The 22,247-nt window shown below is 45.0% G+C and overlaps 1 protein-coding gene across 3 annotated transcripts in view; it reads left to right on the forward strand.

Moving 5' to 3' along the window:
• The window catches only part of Ehf (ETS homologous factor), a 37,958-nt gene that overhangs the window by 15,305 nt on the left and 406 nt on the right, over positions 1–22,247 (forward strand). For 2 of the 3 annotated variants that reach the window (XM_055599694.1, XM_055599702.1), the window contains exons 2-8: positions 5,555–5,654; positions 10,057–10,302; positions 12,619–12,681; positions 15,043–15,111; positions 15,219–15,287; positions 21,075–21,137; positions 22,015–22,210. In XM_055599694.1, the coding sequence (XP_055455669.1) occupies positions 5,558–5,654; positions 10,057–10,302; positions 12,619–12,681; positions 15,043–15,111; positions 15,219–15,287; positions 21,075–21,137; positions 22,015–22,210 (803 nt within the window). In that variant the 5' untranslated portion in view covers positions 5,555–5,557. The remainder of the gene's footprint in view (positions 1–5,554; positions 5,655–10,056; positions 10,303–12,618; positions 12,682–15,042; positions 15,112–15,218; positions 15,288–21,074; positions 21,138–22,014; positions 22,211–22,247) is intronic. The other variant, XM_055599708.1, reaches the window with a different exon arrangement.

Below are 22,247 nucleotides of genomic sequence, written 5' to 3' on the forward strand. Positions count from 1 at the left end.
GAAGAAGAAGAAGAAGAAGAAGAAGAAGAAGAAGAAGAAGAAGAAGAGAAACATATATTCTTTTCTCTGACTGATCCTATCCATCAAGAAGGCTAACAGACACTGTACACTTAAAAAGAATCCTTGTATAATTTACATTTTGTTTCCTCTTTGGGTATGAGGTAAAATTTACTTTGCTATAGTATAGTTTTTAATAGGCCAAATCATAGTTTACATTTTGAACTCCAGAATAACTGCAGTTCAGAGCAGGAACTGCTCTGGGTACCCAGGGTCCCTAGTACTTCTCCTAAACCAATGCCTGGCAGTGCCAGGCACAGTGCTAAGCTCACCAGTCCCTGCTCTGTTTAATCCTCAGCAAGCCCATGCAGCCAGGACAGATGCTGCCTGCTTCTGGGGAGAGGAAATAACAAGTTAGAAAGGCTGAGGTCCAGCTCAAGGGTACTATACCAGCAGGAGCAGAGTCCCAGCTGTTGCTTCCACCAGGGGAGAGAGGGAGAGAGAGAGAGAGAGAGAGAGAGAGAGAGAGAGAGAGGAAGAGAGAGAGAGGAAGAGAGAGAGAGGGAGAGAGAGAGAGGAGGACAGGCTCTATACCTGGATGTGACAACTTCCATAACAAAGAATTTACCACCTCTACCCACATTACAGCAGGATTCACAGTGTGTAAAGATAAGGTTCGTTGACAAATGAGTGGGTGAAGAAAATGCAATACACATATGCAATAAGAGACTAGTATTCGGCCTTGAAATAAATGCAATCTTGTTATTTGGGGCGATGGAGACGGAACTGCAGGGCATCACAATGAGTGATAAGCCAGATAGAGAGACAAACACTATATTCTTGGTGGCAGGTTACATAAAATGATCTCACAGAAGAAGAGAGACTAGTGGAATTAGAGGCTAGGAAAGTAGAAAGGGGTAGAGGGAAAAAAAAAGGTTAGTATGTAGCAAAATGCAATTAGAGGAAGAATTGGGTCTAGTTTTTTTCAGAACAATAGTGTAACCATCATCTACAATGATTTATTTTTATTTTATTTTATTTTTTATTCTCTGCAAGAAGTTTATTAGGAGGGAGGGGGAATGGGGGAGCAGGACATGGTCGGGAGAGAGAAAGGGAAAGGAGGGGTGCCCCAAGAGAGAGAGGGAGAGAGAGAAAGAGAGAGAGAGAGAGAAAGAGAGTGTAAGAGCATAAGAGAGAGAAAATGTAAGAGAGCTACAATGATTTATTATATACTTCAAAACAACTGGGACAGAAGTATTCCAAACACAAGCAAATGGCTAATGTTGGAAAGGAGGAAATAGTAATTATATATCATATACACATAGGAATTGCCATACTGCACCCTCCAAAATATTCACAAACACTATGCCTTAATTAGAAATTTCAAGAAAGAATAATTTAGTCCCAAATAATAATTTGGTTAAGGGAATGCTGAGAAACTGCTGTTAGCCTCTTTTCTGGCATGACAAGGATCTAATCCTTTGTGCCTTCTCCCTGCCCCAGACAGCACAATCAGCATCCCTCAAGCAGAGGATGGTGAGAAGTGAGTCCTTTCTCTAGGTCACTTTGTACACATGACAGAGAAAGCCTCTCTTAGCCTCTGACCTGTAGACTGAGTTCAAGCACAGGTGGAACATATTATAGCAACCCCTCAACATTTGCTATTAAAAGAAAGAGAAGCTGGCTTTAAACTGGGGCGTATGCCCACCAGCCGCTGGACTCAACACTTCTAAAGTATGATTTATCCTCCAGAACGGCTCTTCCTTATGTTTAGTGAGTCAGGGTACCCTCCCCCTCACCCCTATCATTGCCTGGGCTCAGAATAAGGAATAGATTCAAAGACAGAGTTAGAATATGGAGCCTGGAACCTAGCCGGGGGTCCTGCTGATTCTAAACACAACCTCACCCATTTCACACCTCCCCCTTTTTTATTTAAGGAAAGCTATGCTGAAGGTAAAGTAGAGAGCCGAAAACAAGTCCTAAATAATCTTTGCTCCTTTTAATTAAAAGGATAGCTTTTTATACCCCATAAAACAATCAGAATACAGCATGGAAAGTCTATATTAGTATACGGGGGTGTGGGTATGTTGGTCATAATAGGGCTTTTTTTATAGTTCTCAAGGCACATTTATTATCCATTATCTCATTTGATCTCCTCAACCGTCCTGAGAGGCTGTTGGAGGACAAATGTCTACATTTTCTATTTGAAAAGCTGGGCTTGGAAGGGAATAGACTTGGCCAAAGGCCTTGGCTAGCCTAGTCTACCCAAAGTGCCTCCCCATGGCTGCTGTCAGGGTCTGGGAGGCTCCTCACAAGCCTGGGGGAGGTCTGGTGAACTTTGACTCACCAAGGGTTAAGCCACATAAACTTTTTTTTTTTTTTTTTTTTTTTTTTTTTACGAGTGGTAACCATTTAATGGGCCCTGTAAAAAGGGCTCCTCACCATGCTGCCTGCTTTCCCCTGGAAAGGGGGGTGCCAGCAGGGAGGAGGGCTTGGGAGCAAGGTACAGAGTGGGAGATGAGCAGCTGAGACCCTGTAGTCCCAAAGGCTTCTCTGTGAGTTGGGAATAGTTATGGAAGTTTCCAGGAGATTGTGTTGAGAAATGACATCTGCCCCAAGGAAAGGAGCCTGGCCTGAAGCCAAGATCTGGCACTTACCAATTTTTTAAAAAAAAAATATTCTTGTGCTTCTTCTTACTATTAAATTTTTCTTAGATTTGATTTTCATTTGTTTTAAGCATGAAAGTGCTCTGCCTATGTGTATGTATGGGCACCTGTGTGTGCCTGGGGCCTGAGGAGGTGAGAAAAGCACACAGATCCCTTCAGTCAGGAGTTAGGGGTACTGCAATCCACCATGTGGGTGCTGGTAACTGAATCTGGGTCCTCTGCAGGAGCAAAAGGTGCTCTTGACCACTGAGCCACCTCTTTAGCCTCAGTTCTTGTTATGAACTTCAAAGATCTTCACCTTATACAGTGTCAGGTGATCCATCTCAGGCTTTGAGTTTGGTGACATACCCATTGTACAGTTGGGGAAAGTGAGGCTCAGGAAGTTTTGGGCCAAACAGATACAGAGCTCAGCATCCTCTACAGTGTACAGAGGACCTAGAGTTTCAGTTCCCTCCTCAACTCAGGAGAGGGTGGGGCGGGGGGGGCAGACCCTATACTACCTGCCTTTTCTCAGGAAGCAGAGAACAAAGGCCTGACCTGGCTGAGATGGAGGCTCCTACTGGATCCAGCAGGTCTTGTCCCCACCGACCTAGCACTTACAATCAGCCCTGCAGGCAAGTTCTGGGAACCGTGGCAGGAGGCCTATCTTCGCCTGTCCTGTGAGCATGCAGGGCTGCTCTCTGCAGGAGGGTTGGGCTCTGAGCTGCAGCCCTCTCGGGGTTAAAAAGTAACCTTTCCACTGCTTGTGGGTGAGCAAATGCTGCCAAGGAAGAAACCCAGCCTTGAGCAAACAAGAGCCAGGGCTGGGCCCCGTCTCTCCCCAGCTGCCTTCTGGGTCTCTCAGGCTTTCTTCTGCCTTGAAGTCCCCCGATGGATGAATTGGCTTGTGGGGCTTGTTCTAAAAAGCCAGATGGGGAAACGTCTCCATTACTGTGTGAAAGGAAGGTTTGTTCTGGTTAGTGTTCTTTTTCTCAAGGTGAGAATGAAGAAGTTTCTAGAAGGGGTCTTATGAAGGAGATTTTTAGATTGAGAAATACAGGCTCAGAGCTGGCTTGAGTCCAGGTAACCCACAGAGGTAGCCGCTTTCCTCACGGTGGTTTTTCTTAATTGTGTCCAACTTTGTGCCAAATGCTACAAGTATGGAACTGTGACTGACCTCTAACCAGTGTGCGTGCAAGGTGGGATCGCCTGCAGCTTTACACAGGGGGGAACGAGGGCTAAGAGATGTTAAGTAGCTATTGTGAGTTACCACCCACTCTACCAAGTGGGAGAACTTGGAGGAACCCCAGCTCTCCCGGCTTCAGAGCTCTCATGTAGACACCAGGACGGAGACCCCAGCTCTCCTGTGCTCCCTCCCAACACCCCTTCCACTAACTGAACTGTCTTTGTTGTTTCTAGTCTAGCTTTCTTTCTTCACTTTCCACCTGTGCTGGGTGTGGGCCTGCATGTTCGCCAGGCACCAGTGGTGACGAGGTCAACAACCATAAGTGGTGTCTAGCGCAGTTCCACCTAAGCGCCGCTCTGCGCTCAGTACCAATAGGCAGTATATTCAGCTCTTCATCAGGGTGAGAAATATTTGCTGAATAAGTGAATGTGTGAATGTATTTATATGTCTTTCCTCTCAGGTTCTACATAGAGCCAATCAGTTAGGAGTGGTGTGTGTGTGTGAAGCTCCAGTTAGGAGTGGGGTGTGTGTGTATATATGTGTGTGTGTGTGTGTGTGAGAGAGAGAGAGAGAGAGAGAGAGAAAGAGAGAGAGAGAAAGATTACTCTGAAAGCACCAATCTGTTGACATGCGTGACACCTGAGGATGCAAAATTTTCTTCAAATAGGACAAAAAAATTTTCTCATGATCTGTGACTATCCACCCTTTAGCATTTCATAAAGAGCGTTGCTTCCCCACCTTTTGGCTGAGATCAAGTGTGAGGAAGGAGGAACGTTTAAAGCCTCACTAGGCTTCAGAAAAAATCTTGCCCCACCCCCCCATTCCCTGCCCCAGTGACTGCGCACACTCCTGGGCTCCGACCTGCAGTGTGGAGGTCGTCCAGTTTGGAGGCAGGCACATCGTAAATGTTAGGGAATTTTTCTGAGACGTAAAATTTTTACATTGTTTTTACAATGTTCCAGATGGGCCCTGGGTGAGAGCTGTTCTTCTGGGTCCCAGGACTGAGAAGCCAAGGAACTCGTTTTGAGAATGTTCTCAAAACCTGCTAGATCTTCCTGGTCTCTATCAGAAGAGAAGCTAGCTATAACATCTTAGCAGAACATAAAAATTTTAGTTTTCTGTACTAGCAAGATGAAGTGTCTGTCACAGAAATCAAAGGATTCCTAATCTTGGCCCAAAGCCAGAAAGCTTAAGGAGCTCTGCCTAGATATGACGGAGTCTCTCAGAGGACCGGTTGACCCCAAGGAGGACTTGGCAATGAGGAAACCTTCCTCTCCCCCAAGTGTGGTGACCACTTGTGTGGGGAACTCACAGTGCTGTCTCACATAGGGGCTGGGTCTGAGATTTCACTGATTGAAATTCCACTTCAAATAAAATCTCTCTGGTATTTTCACTTTTGTGAAGCGCTTGGATGCTGGCCAGGCTTGCAGTGCAAGCAGGTATTGTGTTTTCCTCTCTGCTTCGTTTCTGATCAGAGATTATTCATTTATGAATGGGTGGCTGTAAAAACTTGCCTCATGCATATGAAAATTTAACCTGGAAAATTTTAATTGCCATGAGTTTTGCTTTTACTGAAAGGGCTGTGGCAATGGGTGGAAGGAGACGGTCCTTTTCTCCTTTCTCTCTCTTTGTCTGTCTTTCTTTCCTAAATGAATTCCATGATCCGTACTCTCCAGTGACATTTGTCTAAGAGGCGCTGATGAAATGAATGCTTGATCCCTTTCAGATCATGATTCTGGAAGGAAGTGGTGTAATGAATCTCAACCCAGCCAACAACCTCCTTCACCAGCAGCCAACCTGGACGGACAGCTACCCCACGTGCAATGGTAAGGCCCTGAAGTTGGTGGCACGGCTCATGCCCCTATCCTATCCTAGTCTGACTTTTTTTTTCCAACTTGATGCTTGGAAAACAGAGGTTTGAGTCAGTAGGTGACATGGAAGCTAGGGAAAATTTTCTCTCTCTCCTGGAAATTAAACTCAGTGCTTTGCTAATTTTGCTAATCATAGGCTGTGCTTTTTTTTTTTTCTTCTTCTTTTTTTTTACTATGAGGAAACATTTAATACTGAAGGTCTCTGTAGCTTCCAGGGCCCTATGCCAAAGCCCATTGCCTTCCAAAGTGTGAAGATCTGGGTTGGCAATAAAGGTGGTAGATGAGATGTCCCAAGAGAAACATGGCTCCTTGTTGAAGTTTTCAATATCGTTTCATTGGAATATCAAGATAGGATTAGGGAGGTGAGTGGGTACATGAGTATTACATGTGTATTTAACACACAACACACACACAGGTTAAAGAAAAAAGAATTATAATGGTTTACATTTTCCGGCTTGTTTACCATCACTTCCCAGTTTAAGGAAGAGATTGGCCTAGGAACCAGGAGCTATCTTTTAGTGCTTTGCTCTGAACAGACTTAAAGTAGGAGGATCTGGTGACAGGACTTGTGGGTAATGTTTGATCTAGTCTGTGGCTCACAGTGAAGGCTGAATCAGGGGCCCTGTGCTTTCTCTGAAGGCATTCAGCACAGCCAGGCTGCTGAGTGTCCAATAGAGCTGGGTTAAGGATCCCTGGGACTCAGTGCACCCCTCACCTGCTGCTAGTCCCCCCCACCCCCACCCCGAGATGCAGCTGCTTGTGTTTACCTTGACACACGGATGTGTCCTGTCAGTGAGAAGTGTTTGAGAAGCAGGAGTGAGGGTAGTGGTTGAGTGACATTCTCCGCTGAGTGGCGGGTCCACGTGGTGCTCCTCTTTTAATTTGGAATCCCAGCCAAGCATGGCAGGAAACACGAACAGGTGGCTTTCCTGTTTTAGATCCCTTGTCTCCTCAAACTGCTGCCCTTTCTGCACAGTTGCATATTTTGTGGCAGACCTCGAACTGGCTGTGGGGACCTAAGGGAAAACAAAATCTTCCAAAGAGAGCAGGAAGTCTTGACATGCCCCAGGCATCATCTCTACTATTTGCTTTGGAGAAAACTGGAGCAGTAGGCTTAGCAGGGAGTAGGGTTCAGATGTCACTTGTATTTCTTTAGCTCTGGAGGTCCCAAAGAAGACCCTGGTCTTTCTTAAGACTGAGGGGAAGGGGAAAGTCAGCTGAATGGCCAAGAACAGGACCCACTGGGTTTTCAGTTTCCCTGAGTGAGGGATTCTGACGATTCTCTGCCTAAGAAGGAAGGCATCCTCTCCCAGCCAACTTCAGGCAAGTTCCTGGCTCTCCTCTCCCAGGCATGAACAGAAGATCAGAAATTTCCTGTAATCAGGTTCACACTGAGTGCACAGCGGACAGGATCCCAAACCTGCCACATAGAGCAATGGGATTATTTTAAGAATAGAGATCACCATCAACAACCTAGTTCTCATTCTTAAACAATGTTACGTGTGAGATACATTAGTAATTAAAATAGTAATAGACACGGCAACATCTTTTATAAGCTTTGTACTTTGGGAAGAATTTCTATATATCTCAAGTTTTAGACTACATTTTTTCCATTCCTTATTCCCTTTCCCTTGTTGCTCTGCCTTGTAGGAGAGGCTGTAGGGATACATTTATTTGGCTGTAAGATAGGAACAATAAAGCTCATGCTGTGAGTGGCAGGTATCAACGGCAATCACCTCGATATTCTGAGTGATCTTGACTTCTTTTCTCTTCTCTTTCTTTCTTTCTTTCTTTCTTTCTTTCTTTCTTTCTTTCTTTCTTTCTTTCTTTCTTTCTTTCTTTCCCAGCTGGCCTCACAGTCACAAAGATCCACCTGCCTCTCCCTCCTGAGTTCTGGGATTAAAGGCGTGCACCACCACTGCCTGGCTCTTATTTTGACTTCTTGCTCTTATTGCTTCTGAGGTCTGGAAGCAAAGGCTCGATTCTGAAGGGGGAGAAGAGTGAGATTGCCTAAGATCCTCCCTGCTTCCCATACTTCCTCTGGTAGGATAGAGTGTTAGCCCCTAGGCATTATGGGAATGGAGTCCTGAATCATCCTGTCACTATATATAATCTAGCAGCAACAGCATTGCAAAGCTTGCTAGGAATGTAGAAATTCAGGCCTCAGCCCGTACCTACTGGACTGGGTTCTGCATTAAGCAGTAGTCCCTGGTGAGTGCACCTGCACTCAAGTTTTAATTACATAGCCAGCATGATTTTGAAGGGACAGTTAGGGATATTTTTTCTTGTAAATACATTTTCCTCACAGACCATGGCTTGGCTGTGGTTTCCGGAAAATGAAGTAGCTGTGGCCACTCATAGGAGATCCACATTTGGGCCAGTTCTGTAAAGTTCTCTTAAGTGAGCACTAGGAAGCCATGAACATAGAACATTAACAGATAGCACATTCAGTAATTTACCCACTGAAATGTACTTCACATCTTCATCCAAAATTACCTCACAATACAGATCTATATTCCTGCATTATTTGCTCTTCAGCTGAAATCAAATCATATTGACTATGTAGTGAGCTTCCGGATGGCCCCAAAGGACTTTTTATGGATATATGAAGATGCGTAAGACCTGAGTCCATGGCCTTGAACATACAGTCTACAAAGGAAAATGAGCCAGGACTTAAAGATCTATAAAGATAAGCAGAACATAACAGGTGCCGTTGAGAGAAATCCTAAGCCTGATTCCTGGAAAACAGTGGTGGCTCTGAGTTCAAAAGAAAGAGCTAGGAGTCCAGCAGCAGCAAAGGGTAGAACAGGAAGGGGCCTGGGGACAAACAGCACAGACAAAAACACAAAGGTCACTTCAAAAGCAGCTCTCAAAGCGCTTCAGTGCCCGGAGTGCCAGTTTCATATCTTATTTCAGAGAACAGTGGGAAGCTGATGAAGGAGAACACGTGCTGGGACAGCTGTAACCGCCAGTCAGGGATGAGGAGACATCTCACAATCAGTAAACGGATTATGTCACTTCAGGGAAGAGCAAAGCCATCAGAGAAAAGGGAGCTAAATTTAAGGCCCTATTTTTTTGTTTGTTTGTTTGTTTTGTTTTTTTTCCAAGACAGGGTTTCTCTATGTAGTCCTGGCTGTCCTGGACTCACTTTGTAGACCAGGCTGGCTTTGAACTCACAGAGATCCACCTGCCTCTGCCTCCTCTAAGTGCTGGGATTACAGGCATGTGTCACTGTGCCCAGCTTTAAGGCCCCCGTTTTGGGGTGAAAATGGTCTGTGTTTGCTGAACATCAGCTTTGGCTCTGTGTCTCTGTCTCTGTCCCTGTCTCTCTCTTTCTATGTGTTTAAGAGAGAGAGAGAAAAAAAGAGGGAAGTAGGAGAAAGAACAGCGCTCAGCCCTCTGCACCCCAGGGTTTCACAGACTCAACTAAAGCCTAATTAAAAAATGCATCTGGGAGCTGAAGAGATTGGCCTATGGCTCAAGTGCTTGCTGGGCAAGTATAAGCATCTGAGCACAGCATCCCTGATACCTGTGTAAGAGCCAGGCAGATTCGTTGGATCACATCTGTAACTCCAGCACTGGGAAGGCAGCAAGTGGATCCCTGCATCTCCCTGGCCAACTAGTCTAGCCAAACCAGTGAGCTCCTGGTTCAGTGAAGGAGACCTTGGCTCAAAAAAATACAATGGAGGGCTACCCTAAACACCAGACATTCTGGCCTCCATGCCCCCACTCAATACACATGTGCATACACTCGCATGTATAAAAACACGTGTACGCACACATTTGTATTTGCATCTGTACTGAGCAAATGCAAATTTTTTTCTGGTCATCATTTTCCAAACAATCCAGCTTTAACTATGTACACAGCTTTGGCATCGTTGTGGGGATTATAGTTAATCTAGAGCTAACTTAAAATACAGGGGAAGATGTACAGGTTATGTACAGATATGACATACTACAGAAGAGATGTTTTTGGCATTCATGAAGTGTTCTGGCAAGGCGCATGTATTTACACATGTACCATCAGCTAGTAAGTAGGCGAAACTATAACAAACCGTTTCACTTTGGCACTTCTTTGTGGGTGGGGTGGCGAGCAAGCTCAGGGTATTTCAAGTGTCATGTAGTGTCTAGTATCTAGAGATGGAAGTCACACCAGAACGTCCACGAAGAAGCCCTGCCTCAACTCGTAAAACCCCCGCATGCTAGGAGCCTAATATCCAGAGTACATTCTGTATTTAGCTCACAGGGCAGGGGCTGTGGTTATGGTTCCCATGGTATTACCCAGAGCCATGTCTCTATGTCTCTTGTGCCCAGGGACAAGCAGGGTCCACTTATAGGGCCACCCACTGTTTTTCAGTTTCCGGTGGTTTTTTTGGAGGCCAGTGGCATGAAATCCACCCTCAGTACTGGACCAAATACCAGGTGTGGGAATGGCTACAGCACCTCCTGGACACCAACCAGCTGGATGCCAGCTGCATCCCTTTCCAGGAGTTCGATGTCAGCGGAGAGCACCTGTGCAGCATGAGCCTGCAGGAGTTCACGAGGGCGGCAGGCTCTGCCGGGCAGCTGCTCTACAGCAACCTGCAGCATCTCAAATGGAATGGTGAGTGGTGCCTGGGAAGGGCAGGGGGGCTCCAGGGCTGGCTGAACTTCTTGTCAGAAGTGACACTCTCGAACTGCCACTTCCCAGGACCGGGAAGGAGCGGGGCGAAGAGAGGATAGTACAAAACCCAGGTGTGATATTGTCCAATCCCTTAGAACCACTTAGGGAGCTCCTCCTGTGGCTGCCTTCCTTTCTAGAGAGATGGAACTGGCCTAGCAGCCACAGGATACTCGTCACAGAAAGACAAGCTTTTCCTTCATATTAGAAGGAAAAAAAAAAGATTCATTTGTGTTTCATTTTATTTGAGGCATATGAGTGTTCTGCCTGTGCACTTATCTGTTCCATGTGCGTGCATGGTGCTCCTGGAGAAGTCAGAAGAGGGTGTCGGGTCCTCTGGAAATGGAGTTATGGATAGTTGTGAGCCAACATGGGGTGGTGGGTTAGCCTCCCGCGTTCTAGTATTGCAGGGATGCGCCCGCATACCCAATCCAGACCCAGGCTCTTAAAATGGGAGCTCAGTATATTTAAGAAGGCAAGCGAAACTAGATCTGGGTATCTGGAGGGGAGAAGGCTAGCCCCGCCCCTCCTGTGTTCCTTGAATGACATATAACCGAGGCTGCAGAGGTGGCTCAGCGTTTAAGAGCATGCAGTGTTCTTGGAGAGGGCTTCCGTTGGTCCCCAGCACCCATGTTAGAGCGCGTACAGTCTCCTGTAATTTCAGTTTCAGGGGCTCCAATACCTGTGGCAATCCATACCTCCACACAGAGGCACACGCGTAATTAAAAACAATAAAAATCAATATTTAAAAATAGATCCATGATTAAAACGCCTTTGAAAACAGAATGAACGGGCCAGATACACACGGGCTGTTTCCGCAGCGATTTCTCAAATCGTTGCTAAAACTTCAGGGTTCTCTCCTCAGGTCTCGCTTCACACACAGAGGCCACCTTGCAAATTGTCCATGGTGACAGTTTACACACACACACACACACACACACACACACACACACACACACGCACACACACACACACAGAGGAGGGCCTGATGACCCACTGGAAAGTGCATTTCTGTCTCAACAGCGCTTGTGTTTGACAAGTAACTAGGGCTCAGCAAATGTGAGCTCAAGAGCTTGTGGACAGCTGTCATCAGCAGGGAGTGTGGTGGTGACGCCGGCAGCCATCATGCCATTTCAGATGACCTCATCTGGCACCCTGGCATTCTCTTCTTTCTACTCACCTCATGGTGGTGACTACTCGTTTTTGTTTTTAACTAGAATAAAACAAAACAAAGCTCTATGATTTAAACAACCCTTAGGAGTCTTTGCAAAGAGCAGACTTATAAGGAGTTAAAAGTACCTCCTTTAATTATGTCCAGTCCTGTAAAGCTTTGCTCTGACTGAAACCTGAGGGAGGCAGGCAGGCTTGGGAGGTGTGGTGGCCATCTTTGACCTTCCATCACTTATTTGGTCTCCCTGTTCGCATTTGTGAGTACCAAATGGTAGGAGTTTCCACTCTGGGCTTGTTTACCTTGAATTTCTATACATACTCCATTAGTTTACATGTGTTGTGAATATATTTAAACTGTGAATTGAGTCATCAGATAATCATATGGCAAAATATTGTACCCATTTTATAGATGAGAAAACTGAAGGTCAGAAATATGAACTATTGGTAATCTCTGTAGGAAAGAAATCAGTATAGACTCATTTGCATATGTGCTTTTATACAAATCACCAAGTAGAATTGCAAACAAGGATGTAACACGTGACATGAACCACTTGTATGAGTGCTGAAGGCATAGGTAAAGGGGCACCCATAGTATTTTATTTAGATGTGTCTCATAGATGAATCTAATAAAGATGGGATTGATTGAATTTAAGATCAAAGCCTTATTTGCTAGTGAAGTTAAAATGACACTTTTCACTTTCATTTCATATGATGTCTTAGTGTGAGAAAGTACCATAGAGGTCATGTAAGCAGCTCTATCCAGTTTAATCCCCTGAATTTACACAGGAGGAGACTGAGACTAGAATGGCAAATGCCTTGCAGCTCCTGGTATTGGAGAAGGTGGCCTTCCGGTTTGACGTTTCTTTACTTCTGCCACCAAATGATCCTACTCATGCAGGTGCCCACTCCTGATAGTTCTCTGGGGTCTGAGATGGTCCCAGGCTTTGCTGTGCTGAGGCTCACTGGTGACGCTCCTGCTTCAAACCAGTAATGGAACAAGATGGCAGATGCTCTTCAAAGGAGCCAGCTCTGTCCTTACTGAAGTGTCGGGTTTTGACTCCCTCTGACTTTGCCATCTGTCCTTCACAGGCCAGTGCAGCAGTGACCTTTTCCAGTCCACACACAATGTCATTGTCAAGACTGAACAAACTGGTGAGTGGTGAGAGGCAGAAGGAGCCAACTTGGCTAGGAAAAGCTCTGGGGAGAATAAGGGGGGGGGGAGAACAAGAGACCATGGGAGAAGAGTTGGCAGGGAACCCATGGAGGTCACTTCTCTGCCTACAATGGGCCACCCTGCCATAATCGTCCTTTTCGCCCTTGGGACCCGTGGCAAGGGTCCCAATTATGCCTAATGTGTAGATGAGTAGTGAGCTGTCCCTTGGACAGCACTTTGCGTCCTTCTGCCAGTCAGAGCACAATCCAGATCCAGACCAGTAGCGGGGTAAATACAGACTCTAAAGGTAGGTTTCCTTCCCACAAAGTGTGAGGCTGGGTTCAGAAAAGCAAGCGGAGGAAAGACGAGTCTTTGTTCTTCCACCTCCTTGGGAATGAGCTTTACTGTGAGGGAGCTGCTGCTGCAGGTAGAATAGTCTCTGGGCCCTAGGGCACTTCCAGAAGGATGTTTAAAGATGGCGGTAGAGCCCAACCCCTATCTTGGGGTTATTTCTACTTGAAAGATTCTACCCTGGGCTCTGAGCAAAGTCTATAGTTTCATAATATCTACATTTGTTCTTGGTTCTTTTTTTCCCCCTGTGCCCCAAACTTCATGGGCACAAAAACAAGACAAAACAAAACTATGTAGGTATCACTGCTCCTGGGTCACTCCCTGTGTTCACATCAGATAAATTATAGGTCATGTGGGCTGACAAATTTTGCCCTAGGTCTTCCTGAGGATTGCGTGCTAGTCACCAAGGACAGAATTTGACCTAGGGGTGATTTTTGAGTCACTTGGCACCAAAATTAGCCCATGTGGTTATTTAATCTTTTATAAGGGCCCTGGCCTACCATAATTAAAGAAAAAAAAATTAGTTGAACATGTTAATTAGTCCTTTCTAGGCCTGTCCTTCAGCTTGGCTACTTGGATCGTAGACCTACCTGATCTCTGGAGACAGATCAGGATTTGGCTTAGAGAATGGCCTTGACTTTATGCACAACCCCACTGAAGGGGCCAGAGTGATATTGGAGAGGCCCCAAAATATCTGATAATCCTCCTTGGCCATCTGGACATTCTTGTGTTGCCAGTTCAGAAATGTTGAGCTTGAGGGTGGAGAAGATCTACCCTGGGAAGAGGGGAGAAGAGGCTCACTAAGGGGGCCGCCACCCCCAAACCTCTTTGGAGGTTGTTTTTAGAAACAACAACAGATGTGCAAGGTGACCCAACCAGGACGGAGGGTGTAACCCCAAGATATTGGACTTGGGGTGTCCAAACACGTATCTGTGATTTCAAATACCAGCTAAATCCCCATGTCGTAAACTGGAGGACTTAGCCAGTGAGTCAGGCTTTATTCCATTTATGCTATAAAAACAAAACAGAGCTCAGCCAGTGGCTTGTCATCCCGGCCTTCAGTGTGGAATCTGGGTATCAGGGAAGCCAGAGCAGCCCAGACTGGGGGGCCAAGAGCCTGACACCAGGAAGAAGATGAGAGCATCCAGCCTCGGCCAGCCTGAAAAGAGAATGCTTGTGTTGGAAGCTGGCCTAGACCTGGCGATTGTGTGGGAGTTGGGCTTAGTTGAGGTAGGTGGAAGGGAGTTTCCTTCTGATCTGCAATCTGAAGAGTGTGTCTCACTCCAACTAACCCTTGACCGTAAAAGAGAAGGAGCATGGAGTGAGTACGATTTCTGCTTCATCCAGAGATGAAGCAAAATCCTACCCATAAAAGTTATTTCTGTAATTTGGTAAAATTTTTTCCCTTCTCCTCAGTTTTGAGAATTTTATGTCACCCCTTAAGTTACTCAGAGGAGACGTAGATGGCAGCGGCTGTCACTCAACTTAAGGGGAGCTACTCTGGATTTCAGCAGTGAAGGAATTGTGAGAAAACTGGCCAAGGTTTTTGTTTGTTTCTGAAAGAAACACCTTTAGTTCTCCACTGCCACCAGAAAGAAGAATGCTTATTAATTCCTTATTAGACATTTATTCATCGCCAACAAAGCTTTCCCTCCACTCCAGAGTTAAATTGTCCTGGTAATTTTAATAGTAGGATGTCAAGGGAGGTCAGCCAGGCTGGAGAAATTTCTAGAAAAATGGAATATTGGTCTAGGATAGGATTCTTTAGCCTGAGATGTGATGAATGTATATCACAAGGGTAATGTCACAACAAAGCTATTCTCATGATGCTGGGAGAAAAATGGGGTGACATTGCTATACAACAGGACATAGTTGAAGCAGAGTTGAACTCCTTCTCTTGGCTGCCTCTTCCTTTCTCTATGCCTCTTAGATGAGCAGACTCCTAGAATGAGAATTCTTCAATCCAGGCATAATAATTCTTGACCTTCCCCATTCTCCGTTCCTTGTAGATCCTTCCATCATGAACACTTGGAAAGAAGAAAACTATCTCTACGATCCCAGCTATGGTAGCACAGTAGGTAACTACCTCCCTGACTCTGAAAGCCCTTTACATGTTTGCTCTGCTCCACGGTCGTATCATCAGGAGGGTCTCTCAATGTCCCTTCTCCTTTTTTATTTCCTGCAGACCTGTTGGACAGTAAAACTTTCTGCCGGGCCCAGATCTCCATGACAACCTCCAGTCACCTTCCAGTTGGTAAGTTGTCTGCACATGGGCTGGCTTTGCTTCTGCCTGTGCTTTCCAATTATCAACAAAACTTACTGCCACACTGCATTTCTACTTCACTAGAGTCTTTCTTATTAAAAAGCTAGGGAATAAAGTGGATTGTCATCTGTCTGAGTAGGTGTACTTCCCAGCCAGTATGTATACACCAAAGGTTATCAGCTCACTCACATCCCTTAGAAGTGTTCTCCCATGTCACCCTGTGTCACTAGTCTCATGAGACAATGAAAGTTCCTTGCATTTCTCTCTCTCTCTCTCTCTTTTTTTTTTTTTAACACAGATTTGCTATGGAGATAAACCTGGTAAATTTATTTGTATTTATTGGGGAGAAGGCTAGATTTAATTTTCAATTGCATCCCCAACATACATTTTGAACTATGTTTGACTTTAGAGAACAATGAACTCGGAATACCTGTGGACCTGTGGGCATGAGCTGCAGATACAGTGATTTAGTATTTCGGACAACAGCCTTGTAGTCATAACTCCCCTCCCCTTCCTGTCCCTGGTTTTGAAGCCTACCCTTGATGGCTCATCAGTACTTTGTAATCAGAGCATCTGCCCCGTGTTGGGTTATGTTCACATCAGTTACATTGGTCATGCTTGGATACAACGAGGGGCCATCTGTGATGTCTTGTCAAGGGTTGTAGCAAGGTTGGCATATTGGAGGTTTGGGTCTGGGAGAGGGCTTTCAGATTATAGGTGTGCTATAGCACACCTATAAGAATTAGCTGAACAAAAGATGTTGTGTTGTTTATTGACCTGGGCATTTCTGGGCCTCTTTGAGTCCGTGCAGCTGAGAAATCATTTGTACTAGAAGTGTTCTTCTCCAGAAACTGACCTTGGGGAAGTGATGGAACTGGAAATTAGCAGGGTCTGTGTAAAAGACAGCATGGACTTAAACAACAACCCACCCTCTTCTGTTTTGGTTGAATGTGTGGTTGTGTAAATTGTACTGAGGAGATGTTTCATTTGAAGTTTTGTTTGGGTCAAACCCCTTGAATGAGGGAACTGGAAGCTAGTCAAGCACTTTTGGAATTCTGACTGAGATTCCAAGCAGCCCCCGCCCCCAAATGCCCCAAACAACTCTTTTTTGTGTATCCCTTGAAATGATTTGTTTAAACCTGGAAAGAAGGGCAGAGTCAGAAGAGTAGCTGTGTGTCTGCTGCTATGGCGGAACAGTCCATCTGGGTAATGGTTGTGGCAATTGTTGTCACCTAGAGAAGACTAGCAGCTTCAGGGCTGAGGACAGCACCCTAGTCACCCCATAGTTTCCACCCCAACTTCCTGTGGTGTCACCTTCCCTGTCTTTCCTGTTGGGTCTTTAACATGTGGCAAAAGATGTCAAGTAAGGATAAAGTTGAACTAATTGCTTCCAGAGCCTCCAGGGTTTTTAGGTTCCCCAGACTCCTAGGAAGTCACAGCCTTGTCATCTCACCTCCAGGCCTACCTTCCACTTTCTGTGCCTTCCATGTTGTAGAATCTCAGAGCAGCAGGGAGCTCAAGGCAGCAGCTTACCCCTGCCTGCTGTAACAGCAGGGAGCTGCTATCTTCTGCATCCACCTGTTATAGTTTTAGATGGCCTTTAAAATGAACTTTATGAATCTGCCTTCCCACTGCCTGCCTAACCCCCCAGTCTCCTGCTCCTCATTTTCATCCTGCTATAGTAAAAGGCTAGTAAATGAGATGAATAATGCAAGCCTTTTATCAGAGTTAATTTCTTTCTTTTCTTCTTCTTTTTTTAATCAACTCATTGTCTGCAGTTGGTAGATTCTTTGGAATTTTAAATCTGGTAGGACATTAATCTGGTAGGATTGTATATGAGTCACCTCCTTCCAGAATAGTTTAGTCTCTACTGGATGGGATCAGAATGCCCCAAAAGAACTCTGCCAACTGCCCTCTCTTGTCATTTCAAGTTCCTATAAAATAGGGTGCAGTTAAACACCTCTCTGTTTTCATGCAAGTTCAAGCTGAGCTAAGCTGAAGCTCCGTGTCAACTGATGGTTTCCTGGGTAGTGCGGGTGGAGAAGCCAGCTTTGTTTTGATGTTTCTTTTTGTTTTTCTTTCTTTTCTTTGTCTTTTTTTTTTTTCTTCATCTGTCCCTTCCAGAAAATGGCTGCCACCAGCGTTCTGGTATGCTTGATAGTCCTGAAGCCAGTCATGCCAACTCAGGCTTGATGTGTTTATCTACTGACTTGCTGAGCCTCAAGCTAGGGTGGCACGGTCTATTAGAACACCGAAATTTGTATATCCCGTAAAGAAATGGCTCACAGCTGACTCATATGCAAATACATCTAATCTCTGCCTTCTTGCGAAGCAGCTAGGCTGAGGCCATAGGTTCTCACTTACACTGTAAATTTAGGGCTGTTACTGCTTCCACCTGGACCTCACAAACACCTTGACCTAAGTGTCTGGGAGAGAAACAAGAGACAGCCAGGCTGGACAGCCTCTGTCGATCTAGGTATTATTTTGAAAAAATGAAATCACTTGACCATACTGCTTACTTCAAAGGTCTGGCTTTTGTTTTGTGGCAGTGGGGAGGTCAAGGGAGCAGGAGGGAGGCAGTTGTATTAAATGAGCTCATAGATCAAAAAGCTTTGGAGCTAAGGCTGCTGGATTTTGTAGCTCCCTCTGCATGTTGGCAGGAGAAGAGAGTCTGGAAGAAACATTTATCTTTTTGCCCTGGATTACTTATTGTCCCAGATGATGATGGGAACATTTAGATTCTCTCTGTGTGTGTATGTGTGAGTGTGTTTGAAGCTTGAAATAGGTCTAGATATCTCAAAGAGAATTTCCCCAGTCTTGTAATCTAGAGTCTGTGAACCCCCTAAGTCAACCAGGGGTCCCTGAAGCAACTGACAGGATTTTATCAGTGTGACACACTTGCATTTTCTGGGGGAGAACATATAAGTTTTCATCCAATTCTTAAAGATACCATAACCCCAAAGCGATGGATTCTGTGTCAGGTTGGAGATTTCAAGCACTGAGTGAGGCCAATGTGCCAAGAAAGTTGTGTTTTTCTGAAGCCATCCCTGGCTCTGAAACCATGGCCCTGTTCCCTCCTGGATCTCATTGGAAAATGAGCTTTGCTTGTGGCCTGCTGGGTAAATGCCATTCTTTGTCTCCAGAACAACTTGGCCCTGTCAGGGTGATGTATCACTGGGAAACCGTGGTGGGTGCCAGACCTGTTTCAATGTCATCATGTCCTGGTGGGGTGTTGCAACCTTGTGAACTGCAGGGGGCCAAGAGGTGTCCTTTCCAGTTCCGTGTATTGGTCCTTCTGGATTTCAGAGAAAGCCACAAAGGGCCAGGCCCTGCTGGCATCAATGCCAGGGGAGAAATTCTTACTCAGAATGGGGAGTTTCTCTTCTGTTTAATCCCTCTTCCCATCCCAGCATAACTTTTGGAGTAACTGCTTGGAATGTGGAAGTGTGAGGAGCTCAGGGATTTGATGTGTTGGATGGCCCCCCCCACACCAGGAAGTATAGAACTAGTACATGGGAATGACTGCTTTGTTTTCTGCTGATGGACACACTGTGGAAGTGGGTTGAGTTTTGGAAAGACATTTAAGAAGTGTGTTGTGTGACCACATTGCCCCCCTTTAGGAAAGAGTTGTGATTAAAGCTTCAGGGATCTGACTGGTGCTCTTTACAGCCTTCACTACTTCCAGATCATTTCTTACATCTTCCATAGATGCAGGCTGTGGCTTAGGACAGTACCAACCTCATAGTGTTTTGGTATGGATTATGTAATAGTACCTACTTCGTATTGTTACTGTGTGGATGACATAGATAAGCCATGTAAAGTGTTTAATATGGTACCTGGCACATGGAAAGAACTCAACAATTAGGAGTAATTCTCTTAGCTATTTTATTTTACCTTGGTGCTGGGGATCAAGACTCGGGTCTTCTTCGTACATGTACTCTAACTCTGAGCCATATCTCCAGCTCTCTTAGTCACTTTAGCTGGAAATCGATGGTTTGTGGCTGAGAAATTCTTTTGAATAGTAGCCTGCCTGGACCCCCACCCTGGGCACACATTGTTAATGCATCTAGACTTGTCTCGATGGCCTCACCAGAGAACTCTAAGTTAGGAAGCTCTGCTGTAATATCACAAAAAGAGGCACACTTTGTTTAATTTCTATAAAGAATTGACTTGTGTTTAGGGACTATTTTGTATTAAAGGGTAGCTGTTGATCATGCGGTGAGATCACCAATGGTCCTTACAACACCCAAAGTGCCCTTGGGCATATACAAATATAGACACACAGACACATACACATACACACACAAACACATGTGGAGGAGGACCACTAAGTTTTTAGTTTTCTTTTTTTTTAAGAGTTTTTTTTTCTTTTAAAGATGTATTTATTTTATGCATGAGTGTTTGCACACACACACACACACACACGTTTGTGTACTATATGTGTGCCTGGTGCCTGGTGCCTGTGGTAGTCAGAAGAGAGCATCAGATACCCTGGAACTGGAGTTACAGATAGTTGTGAGCCACGATGCGTGTGCTGGGAACCAAATTCAAGTCATCTATAAGAACAAGTGCTTTTAAGTACTGAGCCCTCTCTCCAGCCTCCCTTTTTAATTGGTCCATTATTACATTATATTTATGGGCTATGCTGTGACAGCTTGGTACTTGGGTATAATATGTGGTAGCATCTCCACCTCTTAAATATTCAGCATTTCAGTTCTGGGAGCCTTTGGACTCCTTGGTTCTAGTTTGTAAGCTATGTAGTAAATTGCCACACATTATGTTTTCATTCTACTGACTGATAGAACAATAGACCTCGCTTCTGCAGGCTGGCTGCATTTTATAACATGTCATCCAGCCTCCAGCTGTCCTTCTCATTCCCTCTAGGTATCCAGCCTTTGTCATCCAACTTTTTGTTCCATTGGGATTAAACTTTTCAACCTGTCATATGTACCTGAGAATATGCAGTGCTTTGTTTTGTTTTGTTTTAGAAGTGTTTTTACGTCATAGACATGCCTCTGTCTTCTCCTTTATGGAGACAGTGAAAGAGTTACCATAAAGAATCATTTGTTAAACTAATCTGTGTTTCCATAGTCCACTGTGGCCTTCTGTGTTGAACTCAGGCCACTCAATGGCCCTTTTGTCAAGGTGATTAAAATGTAACTTTGCCTGCCAAAAAATGGCACTCCTCTGGCTTAAAAGTTATCCTTCTTTGTTATGAGTGTTTACATTTTTGTATTATGTTATAAAAACATTCTTTAGATGACCTAAATCTTTCCATGGCTTACCATCTCTCTCAGAACGCGGCAGGACAAAGTCCTCTCAAAACTTTCTGAAAGGCTAAGTTAGTGATCAGAACTTCAGTTCTGTTCTCTCTGCCTCTTGTTCACATCCACACTGGCTTCTTTCTGTGCTGTGTAAATACTTAGTGTGAGGCCCCTTGCACTTACTGTCCTTGTTCATGGAAAGCATGTCCCTGGGTTCTCTGCATGGCCATCACCCTCATGTTCCACGGATCCCTTTATCACAGAATTCTTCTCTGAGTCTGTTGTATTAAGCCGCAAACAAATCCCGCTTCTATACATCACCCCCCCCCCCCCCCCCCCCCCATTTCTTACCCTGCGTTGCTTTTCTTCACAGCGTTTATCCTCTGTTTTGGTACTGCTACACAGCCCAACAGTGCCGATAGGCAGGGCGTGTTCGGTGGATGCTGGCTAAGTGTGTGTATGAGAATACTTGTAGGAGATTTGTAAACGGAGGTGTCCTTACTTCTCTCCCTAGCAGAGTCACCTGACATGAAAAAAGAGCAAGAGCATCCTGTGAAGTCCCACACCAAAAAACACAGTGAGTTCCCTGGCAATGCCGCTTCTGTCTCCATTCCTTTACCTCTAAGTGGGACTTATTTTCTATCATGTGACTGTTTCTGAAAGTGGGTCTTCCTGGGCATTTTTTTTTTCTCATCTTTGTTTCTCTAAAACTAGGACACCAAGTAAATAATAACTTGTGGGCAGAAGGTTAATTTTTTTCCTTTGTCTAGGAAAAACAAAACAAAACAAAACAAACCAACAGGGTGGGCGAGAAGTGAAATGGAAAGGAATGGCTGAGGTGCATCACTCTCTCTTGTCCTAAGAAATGACTTTGTTCTGAAGACTCAACTCTGCTCCCTGGAACTTGGATTTTTCCTCAGGGATAAAACCTTATGAACATATATGTACTATCAGAGACATAGGATAGAGGGGGCACAGAGAACTATCAGGATTTTACAATTTAGAGAGGACAGAGACTTGGGATGTCCTTACTCTCTGTTCCTCTGGCTTATTCCATCAAGGGGACTCATACAGTCCCTTGAGTGGCATGTGGAGGGGCGATTTTACTTCTTCTGGAAGTAAAATTAAATTCCAAAAGCTGTTTAGTTTTTAAGTTGGTGACCTCTGTGTGATAGCCCTCTTTACCCAACATGCTCTTGGAGTTAAGACTCTAGTGTTCCAGTGATATCATTTGGCTGAAGGACAGTGTGGGGCCTGAGTCACTTAAATAAGTGAGGTGTTAGGTAAATGGCTGAAGCCAATTGTGTCACATTGGTTAAATCAGTGAAATTCCCCATTTCCTGACTACTTGGTGGTTCTGTATCTCAAGGAAGAAGCTGTAAGTCCACAGTCTGTCTTCCTCCCATTCTCTAATTTGAGTCATTACTAAGCCATTATGTCTTGCTTTTCATCAGACCCAAGAGGCACTCACTTATGGGAGTTCATCCGAGACATTCTCCTGAGCCCAGACAAGAACCCAGGTCTGATCAAATGGGAAGACCGTTCAGAAGGCATCTTCAGGTTCCTCAAGTCAGAGGCTGTGGCTCAGCTGTGGGGGAAAAAGAAAAACAACAGCAGTATGACCTATGAGAAGCTCAGTCGGGCCATGAGGTGAGCAAATTCACAGTCTTCCATGAGCAGAGGTGCC

This window comes from Psammomys obesus, unplaced genomic scaffold, assembly GCF_907164565.1.
Source record: "Psammomys obesus unplaced genomic scaffold, mPsaObe1.curated_primary_1811, whole genome shotgun sequence".
Taxonomy (NCBI): domain Eukaryota; kingdom Metazoa; phylum Chordata; class Mammalia; order Rodentia; family Muridae; genus Psammomys; species Psammomys obesus.